We start from the raw sequence: 23,788 nt of genomic DNA, 5'->3' as shown, positions 1-23,788 counted from the left end.
AAGTGTGCTTAATAACCTCCCAGATGTTTCTCAATCCAGCCAAGTTGATAATCAAGATGACACTCTCACCTGCCTCTGCCGCTTTACAGTTTACTAAGCCTTTAGACATAGCCACCAGCTGCATGGCCACTTCGTGGGCGCTCGTTATTCTAGTTATATGATTGCTAACGAGACACCCTGTAGTAATAAGAGTGGCGGGGCTGCGTCCCCAGCACCCCAGCCACCCGCACGGCTAGCTTTACCGGAAATAACAACACACAAACTGTATTCATTTAAACACTGCTTGGCCCTTTAGCTCTAGCCCTTACAGGCAAATTCTCACATCCCGATCAACCCATCTCTAATAATCTGTGAGCACCGGTCTTACCAGGAAAAATTCAGCATGTCTAACCCGGCGGCTTGCTTCATCGCGTGCGTCTGCCTGGGAGCCTGGAGCATGGCCTCTCTCTGAGTCGTCTGCTCCCGAGAGGAGAGCTGTGGAGTCTGAGCTCACTTCCTCTTCCTCCCAGCGTTCTGTTCTGTTTACTCCACCTACCTATGTTCTAACCAATAAAATGGGCCAAGGGCAGTTCCTTTATTAGCCAGTGACCTTCCTCCATCAACACCCCCGGAAACAGGTAGAAAACAATCCCCATTTTATTATGCTAATGGCATCTATGAACCAGGCCCTAAGAAAGGTATAACAGGGATGACTTTGCTCTGCTGTGCCCAGGCCACCACTAGAGAAGACAAGAAAGGCTGAATCAACTGTGCATGTAACACCCACTTTCAAGGTGGCTTCTCACACCACGGTGGCCTCAGGGTAGTTAGCAGACTTCTCACAGGGTATCTACAGCAGAGGTTGTTGCCTTTTATCACCCAGCCTCGGGACACCTTTAAGTGTTATTGGTTCAAGTAGTCACAACCCATCCCAGGTTCAGGTCCCATGCCCTTCCATAGCGGTAATTCCAGGAATTTGGCAGCCTTGTTTTGGAATCACCACACTTTGCTAGTCCCTGGTTCCACGTGAGAGATGGCAACTCAGTGGAAGTTAAATAATTTGCCCAAAAGCAGCAACTAGTGTGACTTAAGCAGGGAAACTGACTTAAGCAGGGAATTTTTCCCCCGCGTTGGTTTTTCTTTTAGGTTATTCAGTCTCCTCCAGCTTTATGCTTATTAATGTGTGAAAGTTGAAAGAAAAATATTGTAACCAGTTGTGTATATATTTGACGGCTTTCCTAAAAAGAAACAGATATAGACAGTTTTCAGGAGAAAGGAGAGGTGGGTGGAGGAAAGATAGAGAAGGGGACTAGCCGATGCAGTGGTGAGGTACATAGAGTTGCTTCTAATGGCTCAGAATATGGTACGGTATCCATACTTGGCAACGATGAACCATGTGTTTCAAAACAGCTAGTATACATGGACCCGATGCAAAGACACAATGAGGCTCAAGGTGGTAGATACATGAATTACCTTGATCTGACCATTATACATTATGTAAATGTCCCCAAATGTCACACTGTACCATATAAGTGTGTCCAACCTATGTACCAATTAAAATTATAAAATATATTCAAGTGCCACATGGTGATGTTATGGCCAGCAATAGACTGTGTAGAATGGTCCTCTCAAAATTGTCATCTAGGGATGTCATAACCATCTTAATTTGCATAAGTACATCTTAGGATTTCTATTGCTATGATGAAACACCATGACCCAAAGCAAGTTGGGGAGGAGAGGGTTTGTTTAGCTAAAGTATCACATTCCATTGTGAGAAGGCAGGCAGGAGCTCAGGACAGGAACCTGGAATCAGGAACTGTTGCAGAGGCAATGGAGGGGTGCTGCTTGCTGGCTTGCACAACCTGCTTTGTTATAGAACCCAGGACCACCAGCCCAGAGGTGGCACCAATCACAATGGGCTGGTCCCTCCTCCATCAATTGCTAATGAAGAAAATGCCCTACAGGCTTGTCTACAGCCTAGTCTTTCAGAGGCATTTTCTCAGTTAAAGTTCCCTTTTCTCTGATGGCTCTAGTTTGTGTCAAGTTGACAGTAAACTAGCTAGCGCAAGCATACTCTGCAGTAGTCACGTGATGAAACTGACTAATAGTTCAGGTCTGAAACTCCGCCCCTATCACTGAGCAATACACAACTCTATTTCTTCTAAGTACCAGGCTTTCCTTTGTAAGAGCGTGCACACAAATTTCCTATTTTCAGGTGATTCTGGGGTAAGTTCAGTTCTGGTATTGGTCGGATAATATCTTTGCATTGTTTTTCTCACAAACAGAATTCTCTGAAAATGATCCAAATGCTTAACTATGATTTCATTGGTTCTCCAGGAAAGTCTCACCTGGCCATTGTCCAGAGAGTGAACAATGAAGGCGAAGGGGACCCTTTCTATGAGGTGATGGGCATTGTCACCCTGGAGGACATCATAGAAGAGATCATCAAGTCAGAGATCCTGGATGAAACTGACCTCTACAGTAAGTGCCATTGGGGGTCATCTAACTGCCTCTACAGTAAGTGTGTGCCCTTGGGGAATCCCCAGGAGTGCATCAGCTTGATACACGGTGTGAGAGGGTGTCAAGGCAAGTGTGTGCACCGGTGTGCATCCTCTACCTCTACCCAGTCCTAGCACGGTAAGATAGCCTGGTTCAGATCATCCTGGGTCATTGAGAACATGCTGGCACAAGGTTATCAGAAGGGAACTTTCCTGAACACAGTCAGAACTGGGAAAAGATAGCCTAGCCTTCAAGTGGGAGGGAAAAAAGACTAAGGGAAATACATTGTGCCCAAGAGGAGGCCCAGGGGTTCTCATGTTAGTTCTTTGTCTCCATAGAGCCCAGCTCCCCTTGGAATTCCACTCACACCCAACCCACCAGTGAGCAATGAACACCGTCATGGCATTGCCCTTTGCCCAAGCCAAAAACTTAAATGGTCCTTGCTGGATACTGTTCTTGTCCCTCGTGCCTTTTAGCAGCCCCATTGGGTTTCCCACTCTCCTTCCTGCCCCCTGGATTATGTCCCTGCGTGACTCCTATTCCTGTTTCTATTTCGAGATCTTCTTCTCCCTACACCCCTCAGGAACAATATGGACTACTCAGCAGTGACGGGCAGTTTAGACTCAGGAGCCTTATCAAAACTTTGCTTTCCAACAGTACAAGGCCTTGCTTTGTCTATGGAACTGGGGTGTTATCTAAACCCAGGGGAGTCTCTGGCCAGGAAATGTTTCCTCTTCAGAGTTTCGTCTCCTAAGGTAGCCATCCCCTGCCCTTCCCAGGGATAACTCATTCGAGGTCAGCAGCCTCAGTTGGCAGAGCAGTCTTCCAAAAACTGGTTCCTCACAGCGAAAAGCTTTGCTGCCGTATGGCAGTGGTACGTTTGGGCCAAGAAAAGATCAAATATAGAACATGGGCCAGCCCTTAACAAGAATGAGCTGAGTGTCACAGCCTCTCCCCTCAGGGACCTGTACTGAGCTTTTCCAAACAAGGCAGAGCTCAGAAAGGATCTCTCCCATTCCAGGCTCCCTTCTTTTTCTCTGCCCATCACTCTTGCTCTAGAATTCCCAGGGATCTCTGAATGTAAAATGATAAGGACCTTTGCACTAAAGTATTAGTAGTTGGTGGCAGGCTAAATGAGTAGTCTCTTCCTGGGGTATGGATTTAAATGACCCAAATGCTTCAAATACCCACTGTTAAAATCAAGGTAATGGAGAGATCATAGGGCTATCTCTACTAGGAAAGGTTAATGACATGCTGACAGACACATAAGCAAATGTGTCGTATCAATCAGAGGGCCGCTCGCGTGTGAGAGCACAGAAAATGGGTCCTTAATCTCTGCTTGATGCTCATTTTCTGGATGAGGCTCTTTCTAGAAGAAAGGGCCAGGGGTTCCCATTCCCTGTGAAGAAACTCATAACTTGATTCGTCAAGAGCCATGAAAAGGCAGAGGAGCCCAGAACACCGCTGTTTCTTCTAACATGACTGGGACTTCTAACCCAATCTGGACACCTGGGTTGGAATCTCCCCACCTTCTCCAAAAGAGCAAAAATAGTGTCGAGGCAGAGCCAGGTGCCTGCCAAGGCCCAGCGTCAAAGACAGACCCATGAGAGCCGTGTAGATGGGAGAAAATCCAAAGGCCCAAATGAAGCCAGCTCCAAGCAAAGAGAGCAAGAGCGGGAGACAAGGAAGCTAGATTCTGGGGTCCTGGTTTCCTGCCGTGAGGACGCAGTCTGTTGGTCCCTAGTGTATCTGGTCTACTTGCATCACAAGGCCCTGCAGCCCTGTTGTTTTCCAGGCTGAGAACAGAGACACATCGCTTTCCTCCTCCCCTCAGCACAGATTAGGTGGGTTAGCATTTTTGATTTTTTTTTTAACACTCAGGGAAAGCAAAAGAGAAGTGATCAAAGTAAACACTTCCTCCACTTATAAAAATTCAATGTATATGTGTACACATAAGCATGTGCATTTGTACATAACTGCGTGTCTCTACGTGTGTATACTACGTAGGCTTTTCCTTCTGAAAAGCAATAAACCACATTGAGGTTCCAGGCTCTGCAGAGTTCCCACCTGAATAACCGGCTTTTAGAAAGTAGATATTCATTCTTACCCCTTCCCCTTCTTGTTTCTTGTATTTTCCATGATTCTTTCTCCAGAGGAAAAGCAGAATTATGAGTGGTAACAGTGGCATTCCTTGGGAACCTCTCACAGCATGGCTTAAGCCCACAGGAGAGAGACTGTGTGAGCCCAGCTCTGAAGGATGGAAGATGACAGAGGGAGAGACCCCAAACCCCTTAATGACAAGAATACCAGCAGATCATGTTTGTATGACTTTGTATGAACGCTGCCATGTATAGTTGCCTGTCAAGGTCTTGCAATAACTACATGGGTAAAAAAGCTACTAAATACCACAGCTCTCTTGAATGGATTAAAACAATCACAAATGCTGATGTATAGAGAGTCTGCACAGCCATCAGGAAGGGAACCAGCCTAAATAGGAACCCCCAGGCAGCTCTTCCCCTGTTCATCGACCACCTAAGCACAAACAATGCCAAACCATCTGCTGCCTGCCACCTCCTCCTGGGAGAGAGTCCATTACCTCCTACAGTTGGCACTGCAGAATGTATGGGGTCCCAAAGAATCTGTGTAACCCTCCAAAGGCCAACAATGATTCTGAGTGTCATCTTTCCCCGTGTCCCTATAGCAGACAATCGGAAAAAGCAGAGGGTCCCACACCGGGAGAGGAGGCGGCATGACTTCTCTCTGTTCAAGCTCTCGGACTCAGAGATCAGAGTGAAGATCTCGCCACAGCTATTGCTCGCCACACACCGCTTCATGGCCACAGGTAGACCTGCCCCGCCCACTCCCTACCTAGCACTTCTAGTAGAACCTGGGGTAACACCACGTACCACATATTTTAATAGCCTCCACCCCCACTCCTGTGTGCCCCTGGCACTGAGAACCACAAGGCTGCCTCCTGTGGTGTGACCTGGTAAGACCCAGTCTCCCATGCTGTGTTGGTGAGAGGAAGTGAGTGTTCTTTCCACCAGAAAAGGGCTAACGAAACCATAGTACTTCTTTCCTCTGCTTACTGGAGCCTGAGGCTAACCTGCTGGGATCTGGGTGCCCCAGGGCATTTGTCCCAGAAGGAAGAGCATTATCCTAGCAAGCAACAAGCCTTTCCATCCCCTCCGGGTGTCAGATAGGCCTGTGAACTAGGAGTTCACAAACTTGAGAACTGGGATTGGAAATCCTGGTACCTTTGGAAAGAAAAGCAGGGGAAGGGTCGAACTCCTTTTTGTGAAGAGGACAGCATTTGCCTTTGAACTCTCTGATTTCATTCGGCCCTGATTAATATGCTGACTTAGAATGATCAATTCATCACTACGTCCCATTTTTAGCTAATATAATACCTATTTATTGAGGGTATAACGAGTGCTAGCTAGTTCCAGGTGCTAAGAGGTGGGCAAATATAAGGTAGAGCCTCCCTACAGTAGAGTTTTCAACATGGAATCTTGTTGTAAATATAAATTTCTTTACATCATAGACCAACTTCCCAATTCAAAGAAGCTTTGTCTGCCTAGCATTATACTGCAAGTATCAATATATCAATATATAACATCTATTAATGGTTAAGTATGATAAATGGTATTTTACATTACTGATAGCTTATTATTTAGATAATTACCTGTCTCCATTGATTTGGGATTTCATTTTATCCAGCAGGTGAATGTAAAGCAAATAAACCAGACTCAGTTCTTTGTGTGTTGTCTACTGTAAAATTAAAGACCTTGTTGTGTCCATGACTTAGCTGCCCAGCTCCAACTCTAAATAAAGACAAGGAGAAAATTCATAGCAAAACTGACATTTCCCAAATGGTGACCTATTTTTCCTGAAATGCTAGTGAGGCCGCAGTCATCCCCAGAAGGCTCCAGGGTACACACTGGGGACTGAAATTCCTCAATCCAAGGAATTTGCAGAACCCTGACCTCCTTAGGGTGCTTGTTCGAGATGAACCCCCAGGTGCTGCACTTGCCTCCTCCCAGCGTTTGCTGCTGGAATGGGGGAGGTGTAGAAGCACTGACATCTACCACCAACCCCTGCTGCCTTCTAGAAGTGGAGCCCTTTAAGTCCCTCTACCTTTCGGAGAAGATCCTGCTCCGGCTACTGAAGCATCCCAACGTGATCCAGGAGCTGAAGTTTGACGAGAGAAATAAGAAAGCCCCAGAGCATTACCTCTACCAGCGCAGCCGCCCCGTGGACTATTTTGTGTTGCTTTTACAGGTGGGTGCAAGGTCAGGGCACTTCCAAAGATCTACAGGGTAAAGGGGAGTGACCGTGGCTGTCCCCTCTCAATGCAAGCTGCCTAGGGAGTGGTACCAATGAGGTAGGTATCCTGCATTACACACAGGAAGGCCACGGGCGTGAAAGAATGGTATCTTGGGAGTCATAGTTCCTTTGGTGGTCTTTCATCTGAGCACTCAGGCATGTTTGTGAGTCAGTGAGGGGCGTGTATATTCAGTACGGCTTTCTGCTTCTGAACAGAAAGAGCCCTGTGGAATTCTGATATTTCCAGGGATCTGCTTGGGTATCAGTCGGTCTGAATCTCAGCTTCTCTGGCGTCCACGCTGGTCCTCACTCTGCCTCCTGGAGCACGTGGAGCACATTCATTCACTGTGCTTCACTCTTTGTGGTCCCCTGAAACATCTCTCTCTGAAGAGGGTCAGGAAGGGAGGCAATGACTGCGTGAAAGAAATCACACTTCCCCAGGACATTCATAAAGATACTCGCTGCCCTGGATATCTGATTAGGCCTATCTTAAGTAGGTATCAAAGCTGGGCATGGTTTCACAGGCCTGTAATTCCAGCACTCAAGAAGCAGAGGCAGGAGGATAGTTCTGGGTTTTAGGAAAGTTTGATCTACATACTGGGTTTGGGTTATGCTGAACCGCTAGGCAAGAGCACAGCTGTGCCCTGTCTTGGTCCCCACCGTAAGCCCTGTCACCGGCTCCATGTCTCTTCCCAGTAGTGATGGGTTTAAGATCTCAGTAAAGATCTCATTAAGTTAGAAATAGCCTGTTTGTTATAGTCCACTTCAGTCTGTCCTTCTAGAATCGCGGTCTGTGTTATATATATCATTCCAAATAACCTCAATAAGGTGATTGTTCTTCCCCAAAATGTGGGGCCACCTTCTTCACTGTGAGAAATGGAGATGGATCCTGTTCTAGTGTGTGTGTGTGTGTGTGTGTGTGTTGTTTATATAACAATATATCTTATTATAATGCAAGGACACATGCAAGCCTTCTTATGTTTAACAAAAAAATTTCAAATAGAACGCTGAAGGGAACAAAACGTGGAAGAAAGGTAGGCAGGCTCAGGAATTAGAAAGATTTGCCTTTAAAATGTCATCGTTTCCAATTGCTAACAAACCTTGGCCAAGCCAATTAACCTCTCTGAGCCTGAATCAATGCATCTGTCAAAGAGACATAAAAACATTACATATTCTGTGAAGCTGCGGGGCTGACAGAGAGCGTCCACACGGTGCACACAACAGTACCAAATGCGTGGATGTGGCTGTACACTTTCCTACTGATTGTCACTGTCGCCAACGATGAGTTCAACAAGATCAGATTCTGTCTCATCCAGGCTTGGAAATGGTCTCATCGGGACCAAGTCAGTGAAGCTGTTCACAGGGCTCCGGCTTAGCTGGTGCTTTAGACCTGTGTTCCGGAAAGACCGTGTGTCCGGAAAGCGTGGTTGTTAGTGCCCAGGTGCTTGCTACCCCAGGATTGACAGCAGCGAGTTCGCTGCAAAGGGCTTCTCAGGCGGGAGGTCCTGTCCTGTAAATCAAGGGGATGAATGCTGCCCTGTGAGAATGGGGGTCCTCTTGTAACACAAAGAAAAGCACATGGGGTGTGAGCGGAAACGAACCCTGGACGTGCCCCTCACAGCCTCCGCACACTTTCTTTCTCCAGGGTAAAGTGGAAGTGGAGGTTGGCAAGGAAGGCCTTCGCTTTGAGAACGGAGCCTTTACCTACTACGGCGTTCCTGCCATCATGACCTCGGCTTGCTCAGGTATTCCAGTCCCCAAGCCTGAGTTTATCAGGGTTTGTCAGAGTTTATTACTGCTTCAGTAAGGATCACCAAGAAAAATCTAGGCTCAAGCCGTTGGCTCTTCTGACTCCTGTTAAAGACCCTCCAAATAAGCTGTTTAACTTCCTTGGATCTGGTTTCCTTCATGCCAGATGAACATAAAAATAACTTTCTAGTCAGGTTTTGTTTAGTTTTTTAAATAAGAAGAAGAAAATTGAGTTGGGAGAGGAAAAAGCAATCACATAGCAAGCGTTGGGGTGGAGAATGTATTCTTCTGTATGAAAAGACAAGTGGTTTCACTTTTTACCACTCTCCCCTACCCCCCTGTTTGATTGCCTGATTTCCGCAGGGTTAATTGGTCCTGGGGTGGAGTGGAAGTGGAGATTCCCATAAGAAGTTATGTTTTCTGAATTACTTCTGAACCCCACTGCATCCTTCTGTCCTTAGATAATGACGTGCGGAAGGTTGGAAGTCTGGCCGGATCCTCTGTCTTTCGTATGTATCTCTCAAACCCCTTCCTGGTCTTCCCCATCATGGCCCTGCCTCAGCTCACTTTGGGACCCTGAGCCAAGCTATTTGAACATGGGCGGGGCTAACGCAAGTGCTGGCAGCCTCTTTGCAATACTCTGCCAGGAACAGGGCCTCCCACCAGGTACCCACAGAGCATGGAGGCTTAAGTGGTGTGTGGCTGGAATGTGAGCTGTGGCTTCTCTGTTCACACCCAAGGGATAAAAGGAAATAGAGGAGGGTAGGTAGGTGTGTGCTGTGGTTGCTGGCACCACGAGTTGCCACCTGCTAAGAAATGCAAGCAGCGGATCTGTGTGCTCTGGCAACGGCCCAGTCTTCCCTTCCCTGCAGTGATCATTCATCCCTGGCCTTTACCTGGAGTGCTGGGATTTTGTCCGTAATGTTTGTCCTCAGGGAACGTGACTGTGGCATTCCGCGTTGTAAACTAAGGCTGGTGCAATCTGCTACTTAGCTACTGCTCTTTCCTTGCTTGCAACCTCTCCTGTTGGGGAGGAGGTGGCTGCCAGCTGGCCCTGCATGGTGCCCGGGGGTGGGGGCTGGCACAGGGCTGATGGCTGGCTTGATCTGCCCTTCTGTGCTGTACCTTCTTGCAGTTTTCTGTGCAGAGTTGGTGTGTTTGTGGGTAGAAGGCATGGCTTCTATTGTGATGTAAATGTGATCCAGCAAGAATTTTCTCTAGATTTCCTTTAAATTCATTGGTTAAATTTTGCACTGTGGTGGCCACTTTAATATCAAATGGGATATTTCCTTTCATCATAAAAGAGATTTCCAATAGTGTCATATCAGAGAAATTTATCAGAGGACTTTGGAGCTTGATATCCCAAGAACAGAGCAAGGTAGATGTCACTTCAGAATGAAAAAATGGGCTAGGCATATAGAGCAGTGGTCAAGTAGTTGCCTAGCATGGGCAATGCCCTGAGTTCAGATCCCAGCACCACAAAAACAGGTAAATAAAAAAGTTTATTAATTAAGTTTTTAATAAGAAGAGGTAGAGAAGCAATTTGTTCCGTATCACCCAGCCAGCTGATGACTTACCTAGACAGGACCACTCCTGTGTCCTGACTAGTTCTCACAGCACAATGGATAGAGTTTAGATCCATGTTTCTCAATGCAATTGCTGTATGGAAATGATAGAATAGCTTACTGTGTCATTTTAATTCCTAGCCCACCAGATGGCTGAAATGAAGTCTTAAGTATTTGTTCTCCCCAGGGACGTAGAACTTGTATAAGGAGATCTGTTTAAAAAAAAAAAAAAAAAAAAAAGGAAGGAAGGAAGGAAGAAAGGAAGGAAAAACTGATGTAGTATGGTATTTATGTCAGCCAATGACTGTCAAGCACAGTTGATAATAAGAGATACCAGGGCTCAGTATAGAGAGGTGAACAGATGAGAGACAGTTCCCAGGACCAGGAAAGGAGGTGCTCATGTGACACAGTAGAGGCTGCTCTAGCACCCTAAGATGCCACCTGGAAATGCTGACTCTGTTCCAGTTCTTCAAAAAGAGCCCTGAGAAAATCAAGAGAGAGCTTCATAAGTCTTCCCGCCCCTCTCCCCTCCCCTACTTCATATGATTTTTCTTTCAAAGAGAGCCAGCAGGACAGCTCAGCCGGGAGAGACACCTGCCACTGAGTCTGGTGGCTGAGTTTGGTCCCCAGAGCCCTCATTGAAAAATCCCTGACTTTTGCCCACATGTTGTGGCACACAACCCACCCACATACACACAAATAAATGCCAATAAATGTAAAAACAGTTTTAAGTAAGAAGGTGTTATCTGGCCTCCTCTGAGTCTAGTTCTGTCAAGAATCCTTCACTTTATCAGTGAAAAAAGAGTAAGCTTGCAATAGTTGCCTTTTTATGCATATTTTATTTTATTTTTTATTCTTATTATCATTTTTGGTTTTTCAAGACAGAGTTTCTCTGTGTAACAGCCGTAGCTGTCCTGGAAGTCACTTTGTAGACCAGGCTGGCCTTGAACTCGCAGAGATCCACCTGCCTCTGCTCCTGAGTGCTGGGATTAAAGGCATGTGCCACCACTGCTCGGCTATTTTATTAATTTTTTTAAGTCAGTGCACAAAATAATGGGCTTTATCACGGCATCTTCATGTACATGAGTCATTATATTTTGTATTCAATTAACTAATTAAAGGGAAGCATTAAATTCTCTTTCCTTTCCCATGCTTCTGAGCCTTATACGTATTTATTCAAGAAAGATAAATATCATTGGCCAGTTAGGGAAAGAGCTGCTGTCCATCCCCCATCGAGTTCTTCCTCCTGAGTGAAGTACAGACTAACTGCAAAGTTCACCCAGGCCTCGTGGGTGTTCCCTAAGTTGGTGCTGAAGTCAAGGCTCAGGGGCACCCAGCTCCACTTTTTACTGACCAGGAACATCAGGGAGGAAACTCCTGCAGGGCTTTGACCCTACAAGACCCTTACTCAGCCTTACTCAGTCATTGAGGTGGAAGTGAGCTGATGCATTTGTAGGGGCACCTGTGATCTGTGCCTCAGAGTTGAACTTGAAGTTACAAAGAATTCTCCCGGGTGTTTCTGAGTGGAGCAGAGGGAGCCCAATCCACACTCTGCCCACCACCACCCCTCTTTTATGTAGCCTGACTAGCCTAGAACTTGCTATGGAGATCAAAACTCACAAAGATCTGTGTGCCTCTGTCTCCTGAATGCTGGAATTAAAGGCATGCCATCGGGCCAGGCTCACACTCGATTCCTTGCCTTGATGTTGGTTGCCAGGAACCCCAGGAACCCATGGTAAGGGAGCCCGGTTTTCTAGAGGAGCCTCACAAGAGCTCAGGTAGAACAGGAGCACACAGAGGTAGTCAGTGGGGAGAACAGGCCTGCTTAGCAGAGTGGACGTTAATTTAGAAAGAACTGGAGAATGGGACTCTCTCATTCCAGTGTGTCTCAGAACAGAGGCCTGTCCAAACACTCGTTAACATCCTGTGACGGAACTAATGGTTATCAGATAGCTTAAACAACAAGCAAACAAAAATCCCCTCCTTTTGGCCTGCATGGATAGGTAATTTCAGATCAAATCTGTGGTACAGAAGAGAAAGCTGCAGAAGCTGCCTGTTTTCAGTGTGCCTGCAGATCAGCTTCACTTGGGTCCTGGGAAGGGATTCTGAGAACGGCCAGCTAAGACAGACAGACATCCTGTGTAGAGCAGTGCATCAGGATTAATAGATGGGAAGAATTGGAGCCCTGTACAGTCTGCTCCACCGAGGCCCGAGTGATGGCTGCCACCATTTCTGCCTCTGGGGAAAGAGAGAAGGCAGGAGAAGAGAGAAGAAGAGAGAGGTGCTTCGGAATGCTTGTGATTTCTAGGAAGTAACTGTGATCTGATCCATAAAGCTGACTCACAGTTGAACTACTAGAATCCTGCTCAGCCTTTGCCCGCAGCCTCTAGCCATGCCCGGGTCCTCACCAGCACTGTGCCATATAATATAGCGTCACCCGGTAGCCCAGGCGGGATCTAACCTCCTAGCGGATGCCCTCCCAAGAGCATGCACCTGGCTTCCTGACCTCTGAATGTCTGCCCAAGGGCTCTCCTGTATGAGCAGGCTACATGAGACAACTGGGAGAGCGGAGGGCAGGGGACGGTGCTGGGCTCTGGCAGATTTGCTGGAGGTAGGCACTCAGAGAAAAAGCTGCTTACGTGTTCCCTCCAAGGGCACTGGCTGTGCCAGTCACTGGCATCTGTGAGTCCCACTGAGATTATTGCATCCTTTCAGGGGACCTTCAGTTCATTTTATTTTGTCTTTCTGGAGGGTGACTTTGTAAACACACAATTCCTGTGCTTTCTGAAGCAAGGTTTACTTTTTGCCAAGAAATGTGGTATTGTGAAGAACCAGGGACAGACTGTCTCACCCATTTTGCTCTTTGTCTCTCTGCTTTTGTGTTTATCTTCCCCTTTGCTACTCACATGTCCTTGGCCCCCCCGACTCTTTAGTGCCCGTCTCTGTGTCTCGTACCTTCGCCTTCAGCAGAGGGGACTCTCTGGCAGGCTCCCCAGGTAAACATGCATGAGTATCTCGGGTCTCTGTAGATCCAGTGGGGTTAGCAGGAGGCGTCTGATCTCCCTCCCTGTCCTACATGAGAGCTGGGCTCTGCCCACGGGCACTCCAATGACTAAGGCATAGCACATCGCACAGATAACACTCATTTGCATAGCAGGCTGGTCCAGCAGTATCAGTTAGGAATTTTCCTGCCAGGATATATTTGTGTATGTGCATGGAATAATGGTTGCGGTGTGGACTAGTGTGAGTTCTTCCACATAATTTGACTCTGCAGAATGGAGGGATAAAAAGTACAGAAGGAGAAACGTAGGAGGAAATGATGGAACGCTGTCCTACATCCCTACCACCTCTTTCTCTACCATGTAGTTAGCTAAGATGCTAGCCCATCCCCCTCTTCCTAGCAATCTACTGAGGGATAGCTGCATTTCCTGTGGTTCTGCTCATGCTAAGGTGTTGTGAGTGGAGGGGGGCTTCCCCTACACAAAGGCTACTGTATGTAAAAATGCCTGTGTAGCTTTTGTTACATTTAACTCCTCGTGTTAATGAAATACAGTTTGATGACTTTCTTTTTAATCAAGTGAAGCCTAATAGAGTGCTCAGTAACCCAGTGACTGAGTTGGGTACAGTAAACCTGAATGATTAAATAGCTGTGTTTCTATCCTTTGTATCTCTAGAGTTGGTCTCTTAATACCATGGAGTAAGAACCAGAGCGGGAATGTATTAGCTACAATTTCCTGCGGCTAAAAAGTCCAGTTTCCTGTGGTTTCTTCTTCTGTGGCTCCCTATCCACACCCACCATATCCTCCATGATCCAAAACCCAGTTATGTCTGGTCAGTTGACCTTCTGCATTGGAAAGACCATACCCTGAAACCTCAGACTCCATATTTACAACTTCAAACATAGTTATTTTAACTTCTCTCCCAAATCGCATTTTCCCATCCGAAACCATCTGGTTTCCATGTTTATCTGTTCAAGACAAGTTAACCACCTTCTCAAATTTCACCCAAGTTTTCCCTCTCTGTGGATGGTAATTTTCCACTAAGAAATGAAGTTCTTCTTTTGTGAGAGTTCATGCCTTCCCAACAGTTACAGGCTAGAACAGTTGATAGGAGACGCCAATCTGGTATCCACACCAGCTACGTGGTCTAACCCCACATGCCAGCAAAATTAGAAATGACCACATCATGGACCTTCAAATCTTGGAGAATGCCAAGAGTGCATTGTGACTGTGCTACAGAAACGGTGGGGGGGTGGTGCATATTTTTACAAGATTTTTAAATCAGAAGAATCAAAGCAGGCATATATTTTTCTTTTTAATTAAGCCTCAACTAGACAGACAACCCAGTAAGTTGTAATTTCCCAGCGTAAAGGATAGTGGGTAGTTCACCAATATTTATTATGAGAAACTTCGTGTAACCCAAAGTCAGAGAATAAATAGTCTTGATCTCTGTGTAGCCCTTCTCCCACCAGAGGCAGAACTTCTCCTGCACATCTGGCTGATGTGTGCCCCAGAGAGCTCTTTCAACCTTCTCCCCATTCTCCATGACTATGGATGCTCAGTCCAACAGGAAACCACCAGTAAATGAGTTGAGAACGAGGCTGTCCTTTTCCCAGTCTTGGTTCAGCTCTGCAGGGAGGACCAGTCATAGATGCAGCACGAGAAAGCAAGTAGCCAACATCTTCGCCTTTTGCGCTTTCCTCCACTCTTGCTGCTGGTCTCTGTCCTTAGACAACCATTAGCCTCCACAATAACTGGGTGACATTCTCAGTACCCTACACAACAACATGACCTCTGTCACTCTTATTTCTGACCCATTTTAGCAAAGAAGTCTGGGAGTTTTGTGGCAAGCCTAGGACTTTTCTCTCAAGAAGTCTTGAGTTCCTTCTGGTCCCAGTCTTGATTTCCGCTCAAGAAATAGAAACTTGTATACTTATTAAGTAAGCCTTAACCTGTCTTTCATAGGGAAAAAGATCAGCCCTAAAAATTAACAAGTTTAAAAAGAAATCAGAGCACTGGAAAGGGAGGTCAAAGGTTAAGAACACTTGCTGCTCTTGCAGAGGACCTAGATTGAATTTCCAGTACCCATATGGCAGTTCACAACCCTCTGTAACTCCAGGTACTGGGGATCCAGTGCCCTCTTCTGGTCTCCATTGGTACCAGACATTCTTTGTGGTGCACATATATACGTGCGAGCAAAACACTTGTACACATAAAGGAAATTTTAAAAGTTAGGAGATTTCTAAAAAGAAATCATTTTATTTTACTCCCCACAGCCACTTTGGGAGGTGGGTAGAAATTATTATAGGGAAACAGAGACACACAAATTAAGCCATTTGGTCAGTCTTGTATGTGTAGTAAGTAGGTAGAGGGACAAGGCATCCAGGTCCCTGGATCCTGCTTTCTCTTGCCTGGGACAGATACTGAATCTCCACATGTGGGCATTTTGTGCCCCCTAGAGGACTTCAGTGTGTTTGCATTAGCCATGTTAATGAATATGGTGCTCGCACTGGACTGAGTCCAAGAGTCCTTGTACCAAATATTTCAAAAATATTGAGCATGTGATTGCAGATCATTCTCCATAGGGCATTTCTTTGAGTCTGGAGTAAGGAGGGCTTAGTGGTCCATGGATCACCTCCAGAATACACTGCAATTAGCTAACTTTGCAGGTGCTTTTGTTTAAAAATGGAGCTTCTCATTGGCCCCACTGCAGTTATCACTCCCTCCCACCAAATTCATTCCTTCATCCTTCTCCTGGTGGAGATAATATTGGCTTTCCCGTGGCAATCCTCCCAAGTCCACAAGAACACGGAGAAAGGGGAGAAGTCAGAGCTGAGGCTTCAATGGTCTGTCCGTAATGTTCTTTGAGATCAAAGATGATGGCGTCTTCTCCCAGAATATACAAGGAGTCCCTAAAAATAATCTTTTGGCTTTGTACAATGTGGCAAGTGGAACTATTCCTTGGGGTTGGCGCTGGTGTAGTGAACATTTGGGAACCATTAAAGCTCCTTGAAACGTGAGCAAGTTCATCTGGGATCGTAACTGGGGCTGACTTGCAGAGTTCGCATGGGGCTTGACTGAGGGCTGGCTCTTGGCATTTGGTTGTCTGATGTTAGAAAACTACCAAAGGATGATGAATTTTAATAATCTTAGTTTGTGCTCTTATAAGCCTATGTAATTAAACCCCAGCCCACCCCCCATCCAATTTGGGAAACACAGATGGCCTGTGGTAGTAACCGTGACCAAAGGAAGCTGTTCCCCCTCAACCTTCTAGGATGATCCAAAAGATGTCGACAGGGAGGCCCAGAGCCCGTCTACTCTCCAAATCTTCATGCTCCCAAGGGGAGTCAAGCATCATACTTGTGAATTTTGAGTTTTGCTCCCTGAATAGGATTGTGAAGGCTCCCTAAGTAAAAGTAGGTACGCATGAAGCACCAGTCCCAGAACCGGGTGGCAGTCTTCAAGCCCAAATATTAGTGCAGAGTGAAGGGGTTCTGTCCAGCAGCAGCAGTTACTCTGGAAAACCTTCTTCTCCACCTCCCATCCTCCCCCAGTTTTATAGCAATATCTTCTCCACCCAGCCTTGGGCACTCTAAACCGCTAGCTAGGACAGACGGCTCTTGCAGGATGGCCACACACTGGCTGCAGGACGGAGGTCTGCCACAATCTTCCAGAGCAGTTAGTGGTGTGGAGTAGAAAACGGTGCCCCTTCCACCCAGTCGCCCCGGAGCCAGCTGTGGTATAATACCACAAGCCGGCCAAAGGCGTGCTGGCCGCTTGGCCGCCTCCTGGTGGTGCCCTGTGCTCGGCAGTATTCTGTGCTGCTGTTTGATCTGCCGCTTTCCGACCCCCTCACACTGCACTCGGGATTTCCCGCATTGTTTCGTCCCCCAAGCTGTGCCTCTGTGCTCTTAGGAAATGCCACGGGGAATTAGACAACTTGAACTAGTTTGCCATGCTGCTGGGACACTCGTCTGTTACTGATTTCTTCTCTTTCTTTATTAAAAGCATTTCCATTTCCATTCCCCTGGCTCTGAAGCCTCAGAATTGTGTGTGTGCACAATTACCAAAATGTTGAGTCATCAGCATCCTACCTATTGAGGAATGTCAGGCTCGGGGACACTGGAGCATCCATCTTACACAACGTTCAGATGAACTGGGACTTTCTTTGTCACAAAATGAGAGTTCTTTTTTTCCCTTAAAAATTCCTTTTATGAGACAATTGTATCTGTTGGTGTTTGAAAATCTTTGGGATTTTATAAAGAAACATCCAATGTTGCATTTACTTTTAAAAAATTAAAAATATGTTCCTTCTTCAACACAACAACAAAGTGAAGTAATAAGGGCGGCGGGGCTGCGTCCCCAGCACCTTGGCCGCCTGCTCGGCTAGCTTATGCCCCGAAATAATTACACGGGCACTGTATTCTTTTAAACACTGCTTGGCCCTTTAGCCCTAGCCCTTACTGGCTAATTCTGTTATCCCGAACAACCCATCTCTAATAATCGGTGAGCACCGGTCTTACCGGGAAAGGTTCAGCATGTCTAACCTGGCGGCTTGCTTCATGGCGTGTGTCTGCCCAGGAGCCGGGAGCATGGCCTCTCTCTCAGGCATCTGCTCCCAGGAGGAGAGCAGAGCTGTGGAGTCTCTGAGCTCACTTCCTCTTCCTCCCAGCATTTTGTTCTGTTTACTCCTCCCACCTATCCTCTAACCAATAAAATGGGCCAGGGCAGTGCCTTTATTAGCCAATGACCTTCCTCCATCAACAAAGTATGTAACTGTGCTTGACCTGTAAGTCCCTGAGAGAAAGTAGGGTGACTCCTGATCCTAGATGCTCAGGTATGGTGAGAGCCTTCTGGGGAACCAGGATGTGGTGGTTGCCTCTATTGCCAACAAGGCACGGAGGTGATTCAGGCAGATGCTTCTGCAGATGGGAAAAGTTCAATAGATAAGATAAGTTCTGTTTCCCTGTCATTCTTTTCAAATATATATAGAAACATGGCCTGAGATAAGGATTCGGGGCAGAAACTTTGGGCTGTGAGACCCCTGTCTGGCCAGGAAAAACAGAAAATGCCGCAATACTGCCTCAGGGTAGCTGAAGCCACAGGTAGGATTCACATCTTCTCCCCCGACTTGTGCCTAAGCTGAGTAAAAGCCAAGACCCACTGAGTCAGGGTTCAACTTTCCAGACCCTGATCGTATGCCAAAGAAGCTACCCTCCTGCAAAACTACCTGTTACCCCCACAACTGTCCCAGAGGGCAGGGCTCTGGCTGTCAGCTGCCGCACTGAATAACTACGGATAGACTTAGCCCAGCCAGAACTCATCACTTTGTTTTTAAGGGACCAAGACCACAGTCTTATAATCCACAGTCACTGGAGTGGTCACTGTATCCTCTGTCACTGTCTTGTTGGCCCTAGTGGCTCTGGAGAGTCTGGCCCACCCACACCCGTGAATAGGCAACTTCCAGGGGACTGACTCCAAGTCCGCCTGTAAACAGACAGGTAGAGTCCTGGTGTCCTTGGCCTCTCCCCTAAGCTGCTGGCCAAGGCCTGAGGCTTCTTGGATTTAACTCCATCTGGGTGTGTTTCTGGTACCCTACTACCAACCGTAGCTTCTTAGAGGAGTTTTCTAGATGACTATAATTTACAGAGAAAAGGCTTGGGGACTCCAAGACCATTTGGGAGCTCTAAAATCTCTTTTTATACAGAATTTAGATTCTAAATTAAAACCGTTTCGAGGACTGCGAGGTCATATTTCTCCACTCTGCATTTATATTGAGTGCCTGTCCTGGTCAGGCTCTGTTGGGTATATATTGATGACCAGGAAAGGCCAGGTCTCTACTCTCGCTAAATGTTGAGTTAGGCAGATCTAAAGAATGTGTAATTTTTGTGAAAGTGCTTTTTGAAGGACAGGAGAGGGACAGCCACAGTGAACATGGAGGAGCTCTCAGGGTGCCCAGATGAGGTCTTCAGAGAAGTAAGCCTCTTCAGTGACAGCTAGGGATTGAGAAGGAAGCAACCTCGGGAGGCAGGGCTATGAACCAAGGGATTGGTGTCTTCTCAGTGAGAGACACCTATGTGGTTGAGGACACCAAGGAGGCCAGAGGCCAAGAGAGGAAAAGGTGGCCCAAGAGGAAATGAGTCAGGAAAGTGGGGATCAGCAAGCAGTCTGAGTTTATTCAGATAGAATCAGAAATGGATTATGGAAATGGATCTCAGTGGTCTCCTTTTATCCAGACTTCCTTTTTTATGATTTCAGTCGCTGATGATAATCAAGATCCATAAATTATTAAATTGAAATATTTAGGAAATAGGGAATTCATAGTGTATAAACAACTTTTATTTTTGTGTGTATTAGTATTTTGTTTTATTAGCTAATGCATAGTGGCAGATGATCTCTTATTTATAATTTAAAGTTTATCATATGTATGTAGGGAAACACAGCATATAAATTGGGTTTGTACAACTAGAGTTTTAAATACCTATAGGAGTCTTGGAATGCACCCCATAGATGGAAACCTGCTGTCTGAGGTTAGAAGTGAGGAGACCAGATTGTGATCCAAGCAATGGTGCTGGCAACTGTCCCTGACTAGAGAGAGAGAGAAGAGGATTGTTTGGGTTAGAGGCCAATGGCAGGTCTCAGTGTGGTCCTTAGTGAGCAGGGGAGTCAAGGCTGATTCCCAAGTTTCTTGGGGGGATCAAATGGCAAATCACAAGTAAATGGCATTTGCAGAGATAACTGAGATAAAAGTGAGATCCTCAGTTCTATAGTCATACAAAAGCAGGGATTATTGTGGTTCTAGAGAGAAAGTGTCCGATCTATGTTTATTTAAATAGGTTCGCTATGTGGTTTGCCAAGCTGCGATGACTTGGCAAATAGACTAATGGCCCAGCTCTGTGACTCATTCCAGTAGGTGCTGATCAGACATCCTGACGGACACAAGCATCATCTCAGGGGGCAGAATTAAATCACTAAGTTTCGCTCTGAGAAAAAAAAAATCTTTGAAAATTTTGAGTCTTCACTTGAGCTCTCTGAAGTACATCTGAGTTCTGAGAAGCCTACAGCCTCTTTGGGCTCTGGGGAAGGTGTGCAGAGTGGCATCACTAGGGAAACAGAGGGATGAGAAGGGCTTTGTGTTCTCTCAGTAGGGTTGTCCCATGGCTGAGACAATGCTTATGGTCACATTCATCTTCCTCATCCCTATTGGTCCTAAGAGAGATAGCTCACTGTCCAAATGGCATAGTCAAAGAAGCTATGGAGACATTTGTGCCTTTGGCAGAAAGTCTGTGGATTATTCCAGGCTCCATTTATGCCAGAATGAGCCTTTACATAACCCACATTTTCAAGGACCACTGTGGCTCTCCTCAGTGCTGCGTCTCTGTATGAGGCAAGACCTTCATAGAGTCGAAGGGAGTTAGGTCCTGCTACACATTTCAAACATGCAGAGTCCTAGAGCTGCACAACTAACCATCCCTGAAAGATACTGAATCCAGAAGTCCTAAGACCAGAGCCTGGCTCACCCCACACAAGGAGTTGAGCCTTGCCTTGCAGGTTGTTATAAACAGCTGTGAGAGGCAAGGACAAAACAATGTAACTGCGTGTTAACATGCTATACAACTTTTAAGCATTTACCCTTATGGCTTGTGGACCTCTCTTTACACTCTTGGTCCAGGACCTGCCACTGTTGAGGCAGACCCAAGTTAGCGCCACTAAAATATGGCCACGGTGGTGACAGGTGATTCTGACGACAAACAGAAGACCCTGGTCTTTCTAAAAGGGTTTGTTATTACACTGTGTGCAGTGCCTAGCCCCAATAGAGGGGTCTCTATTGTGCACCACTATCCTTGTGTATTTGGGGGTTGTCCTGCACCTAACTTGAAGTTGAGCCAAGACAGCATCCCACCTCTGCCCACCATCTAGGGAAAGCAAGCACTTTGGCTTCCTCCCTGGGTCAGGTTGTGCCTCTCAGGAGGCGATACCAACAAGCCACTCCTTCCCTGGGCTCTAGTGGGGTGTGGGTCCCTGTCCTCGCAATGCCACCACTGCCTGGTAGTGCCGTGGGACCTCTGTAAACAGCACCTCTTTCTCTCTTCCTCCTTCCTCTCATCCTTCCTCTTCTCTTCTCTCGCCCGCCCCCCTCTTCCTCACCATCTGCAGTAAACCGGTCCCCTTCTCGCTGCAGCGGCTTGAATCGCTCCGAGTCTCCGAACCGAGAGCGCAGTGACTTTGGCGGGAGCAACACACAGCTGTACAGCAGCAGCAACAACCTCTACACACCTGACTACTCGGTGCACATCATCAGCGATGTGCAGTTTGTGAAGGTAACTCCTCCAGGAGGGCAGCTGGCTGGGGGAGTGGGACAGACCTTTAGACACATCCCATTCTCCAGTCCCAGTGTCACGGTGCGTGGCACTTCCTCCCTGGCTGTACCTGGTTTTAGTAAGCGTGATCGTTACTGTTCGTTGTTGTTGTTGATCCTTTGACACAGTTAAGACTCCTGACCCTTTATTTCATGTGGAGACACTAAGGCACAAACTAAAGGGAGATGAGCTTGCCTGAGATCCATTTCTAGGCAGAACTGTCTCGATTGGACCCCTGCCATTAGCACCAGAGAGATTCTATTCCTTTCTTTCAAGGTCAGTCGGCAAGGGATAAATAAATCAAGAGTACAGAAAAACCGTGATAATCTTCTACGACAGTATATTGACTTATATGATAATATTTCTAAGCCATAATATGAAAATGGGTCACTGAAGAACCAGGCACTTAAGGAAAAAGCCTGGTGTCTCTTCAGATCTATCCTTAGGGTTGCAGTACCCAGGAGTCATTCAAATTTCCTCCCTTTCTCTTACTCTACTGAGTTTTTCTTTTCTTTTTCTTTCCTTTATTTTCTTCTCTCTTCTCTTCTAACATCCAGCAAACCATTATCAACATGGTGCTGACACCTTAGCTGGAGCCCCACTTACCCCAGTCCAATGAAACACCCAGCGAGTACACTTGGTAACTGCCAGGCACTGAAACCCCACAGTGGGAGAAGGTCATGTCCTCCTGCCCAAAGCACGGATTACTTCTGGGGTGTGCTGGCTGGTGTTATGTGCCAGGACTCCGCAGATACCTTAGTGATAGCCAGTAGAAGTAACTGTGAAAAGAAGAAACCACTAGACATTACCAGCAGAGGGGCAGAGCTTGCCTGGTGGGCATGTGGTGGTTGGAATAGGAAGGGCCCCATAGACTTATGTGTTTGAATGCTTGGCACATAGGGAGTGGCTCTATTAAGAGGTGTGGCCTTGTTGGAGGAAGTGTGTCGCTGTGGGGATGGCTTTAAAGTCTCAGATGCTCAAGCTAGGCCTGTGTGGCATTCACTTCTGCTGCCTGTGGATCAAGTGTAGACCTCGCAGCTCCTTCTCCAGCAGCCTGTCTGACCGCATGCCGCCATGCTTCTTCCCTCCATGGTGATAATGGACTAAACCCCGGAAACTGTAGCAGCCCCAATTAAAACCTTTCCTTTATAAAAGTTGCTACGCCCGGCCATAGAGTCTCTTCACAGCCACAGAAACCCTAGCTAAGACAGGGCAGGGTAAGGACGGCTGGATGCAAAGCGCTCTGCGGGGGTCTTCACTGACTCCTTTGCCTGACTCACCCATTCAGCCTCACCACCATCCCCTCAGGTAGGTTCTACTGCCATTCCCATTGTACACATGACTTTGAGGCTTGAAGGCAAGACCATCTGGCTAAAAACCAATAGAGTCACACTTCAGAGCTGACGCTTCTGTCTGCTCCTGGAGTCCACGCCCTGGAGTCACTGGGCTTCAGGGAGAACTGTGAAAAGTTCACCCAGGCAGAAGCAATCACGGCCCAGCTGAGCACCACCGGCTGATGAGACTGGACCGCTGCCAGGCCTGAGAGCAGAGAGGCTCACCTCACTTCCTGTGGCGTCCATCCTGAGAGACCTCTCAGTGCTAATACAGACCTTCCTCAGAGGTGGAGGAGGGTAGCAAGGGGGGCTGATGTGCTAGCTCCGCTCTTGGAGTATCGCCTCAGAATTTCAGGATGAGCTACTGCGACAGCTGTCTTTCTAGAGTTTATGTGTCCAAAGCAGGGGTGAAGGAGACAGGTTAGTGTGTCATAAACCAGATAAGCTCAAGTAGTGATGGCAGAGCCATGGCATAAAGAGAGACAGGGAGGGACAAGTCGGCTGCTTCTGAAGTGGCCCTCAGAGTGGGCTGAGGGAAGGACGCTTGCTGAGGGCTGACGAAGGAAGGAGAGTGAATGCTCAGAATAGAAACCACAGTGCTGGGGGGTGGGGTGGGGGGTCAGGGATCTGGGCACTGGCCTGTGAAGAACAGAGGCAGACGCAGGTGTGAGATGGGAATGGAGCATCAAAAGCAGAACCCCTGGGCCCTCTGGGGCAGTATAAGGAATTTGGATTCTATTTTTAGCGCATTGCCCCGGCAATTGTATAAAAAAAAATTATTAAGTAGGATTAATAGTTTTCTAAAGCCACGGGTTTAAAGAGCGTTTAATTGGCCGCCCTTCTCAATTTTAAAATGTTTGGATGGGGAAAAGGAAAGGAGAGTCCTTCTCTCCACCCCACCCCCCAACTTGGGTTTTCCTGTTCAACTCAGGAAGTCAATTCAGGCCGCCGTCACAAATCACCATAGTATGTACAGC

At 47.0% G+C, this 23,788-nt stretch overlaps 1 protein-coding gene across 2 annotated transcripts in view; it reads left to right on the top strand.

Annotated features, from left to right (window-relative positions):
* Nucleotides 1-23,788, top strand: part of Cnnm1 (cyclin and CBS domain divalent metal cation transport mediator 1) — a 59,436-nt gene that overhangs the window by 22,870 nt on the left and 12,778 nt on the right. The window contains exons 2-8 of one of the 2 annotated variants that reach the window (XM_041661444.1): nt 2,317-2,460; nt 5,180-5,320; nt 6,590-6,759; nt 8,450-8,549; nt 9,015-9,062; nt 13,052-13,114; nt 21,275-21,438. In XM_041661444.1, the coding sequence (XP_041517378.1) occupies nt 2,317-2,460; nt 5,180-5,320; nt 6,590-6,759; nt 8,450-8,549; nt 9,015-9,062; nt 13,052-13,114; nt 21,275-21,438 (830 nt within the window). The remainder of the gene's footprint in view (nt 1-2,316; nt 2,461-5,179; nt 5,321-6,589; nt 6,760-8,449; nt 8,550-9,014; nt 9,063-13,051; nt 13,115-21,274; nt 21,439-23,788) is intronic. The other variant, XM_041661445.1, reaches the window with a different exon arrangement.

The sequence above is a fragment of the Microtus oregoni genome, unplaced genomic scaffold (genome assembly GCF_018167655.1).
Source record: "Microtus oregoni isolate MIOR12 unplaced genomic scaffold, Mior012 000012F_ref0000307, whole genome shotgun sequence".
NCBI lineage: Eukaryota > Metazoa > Chordata > Mammalia > Rodentia > Cricetidae > Microtus > Microtus oregoni.
The sequence above is the reverse complement of the archived record's forward strand: the minus strand, read 5'-3'. Positions and strand labels throughout refer to the sequence as shown.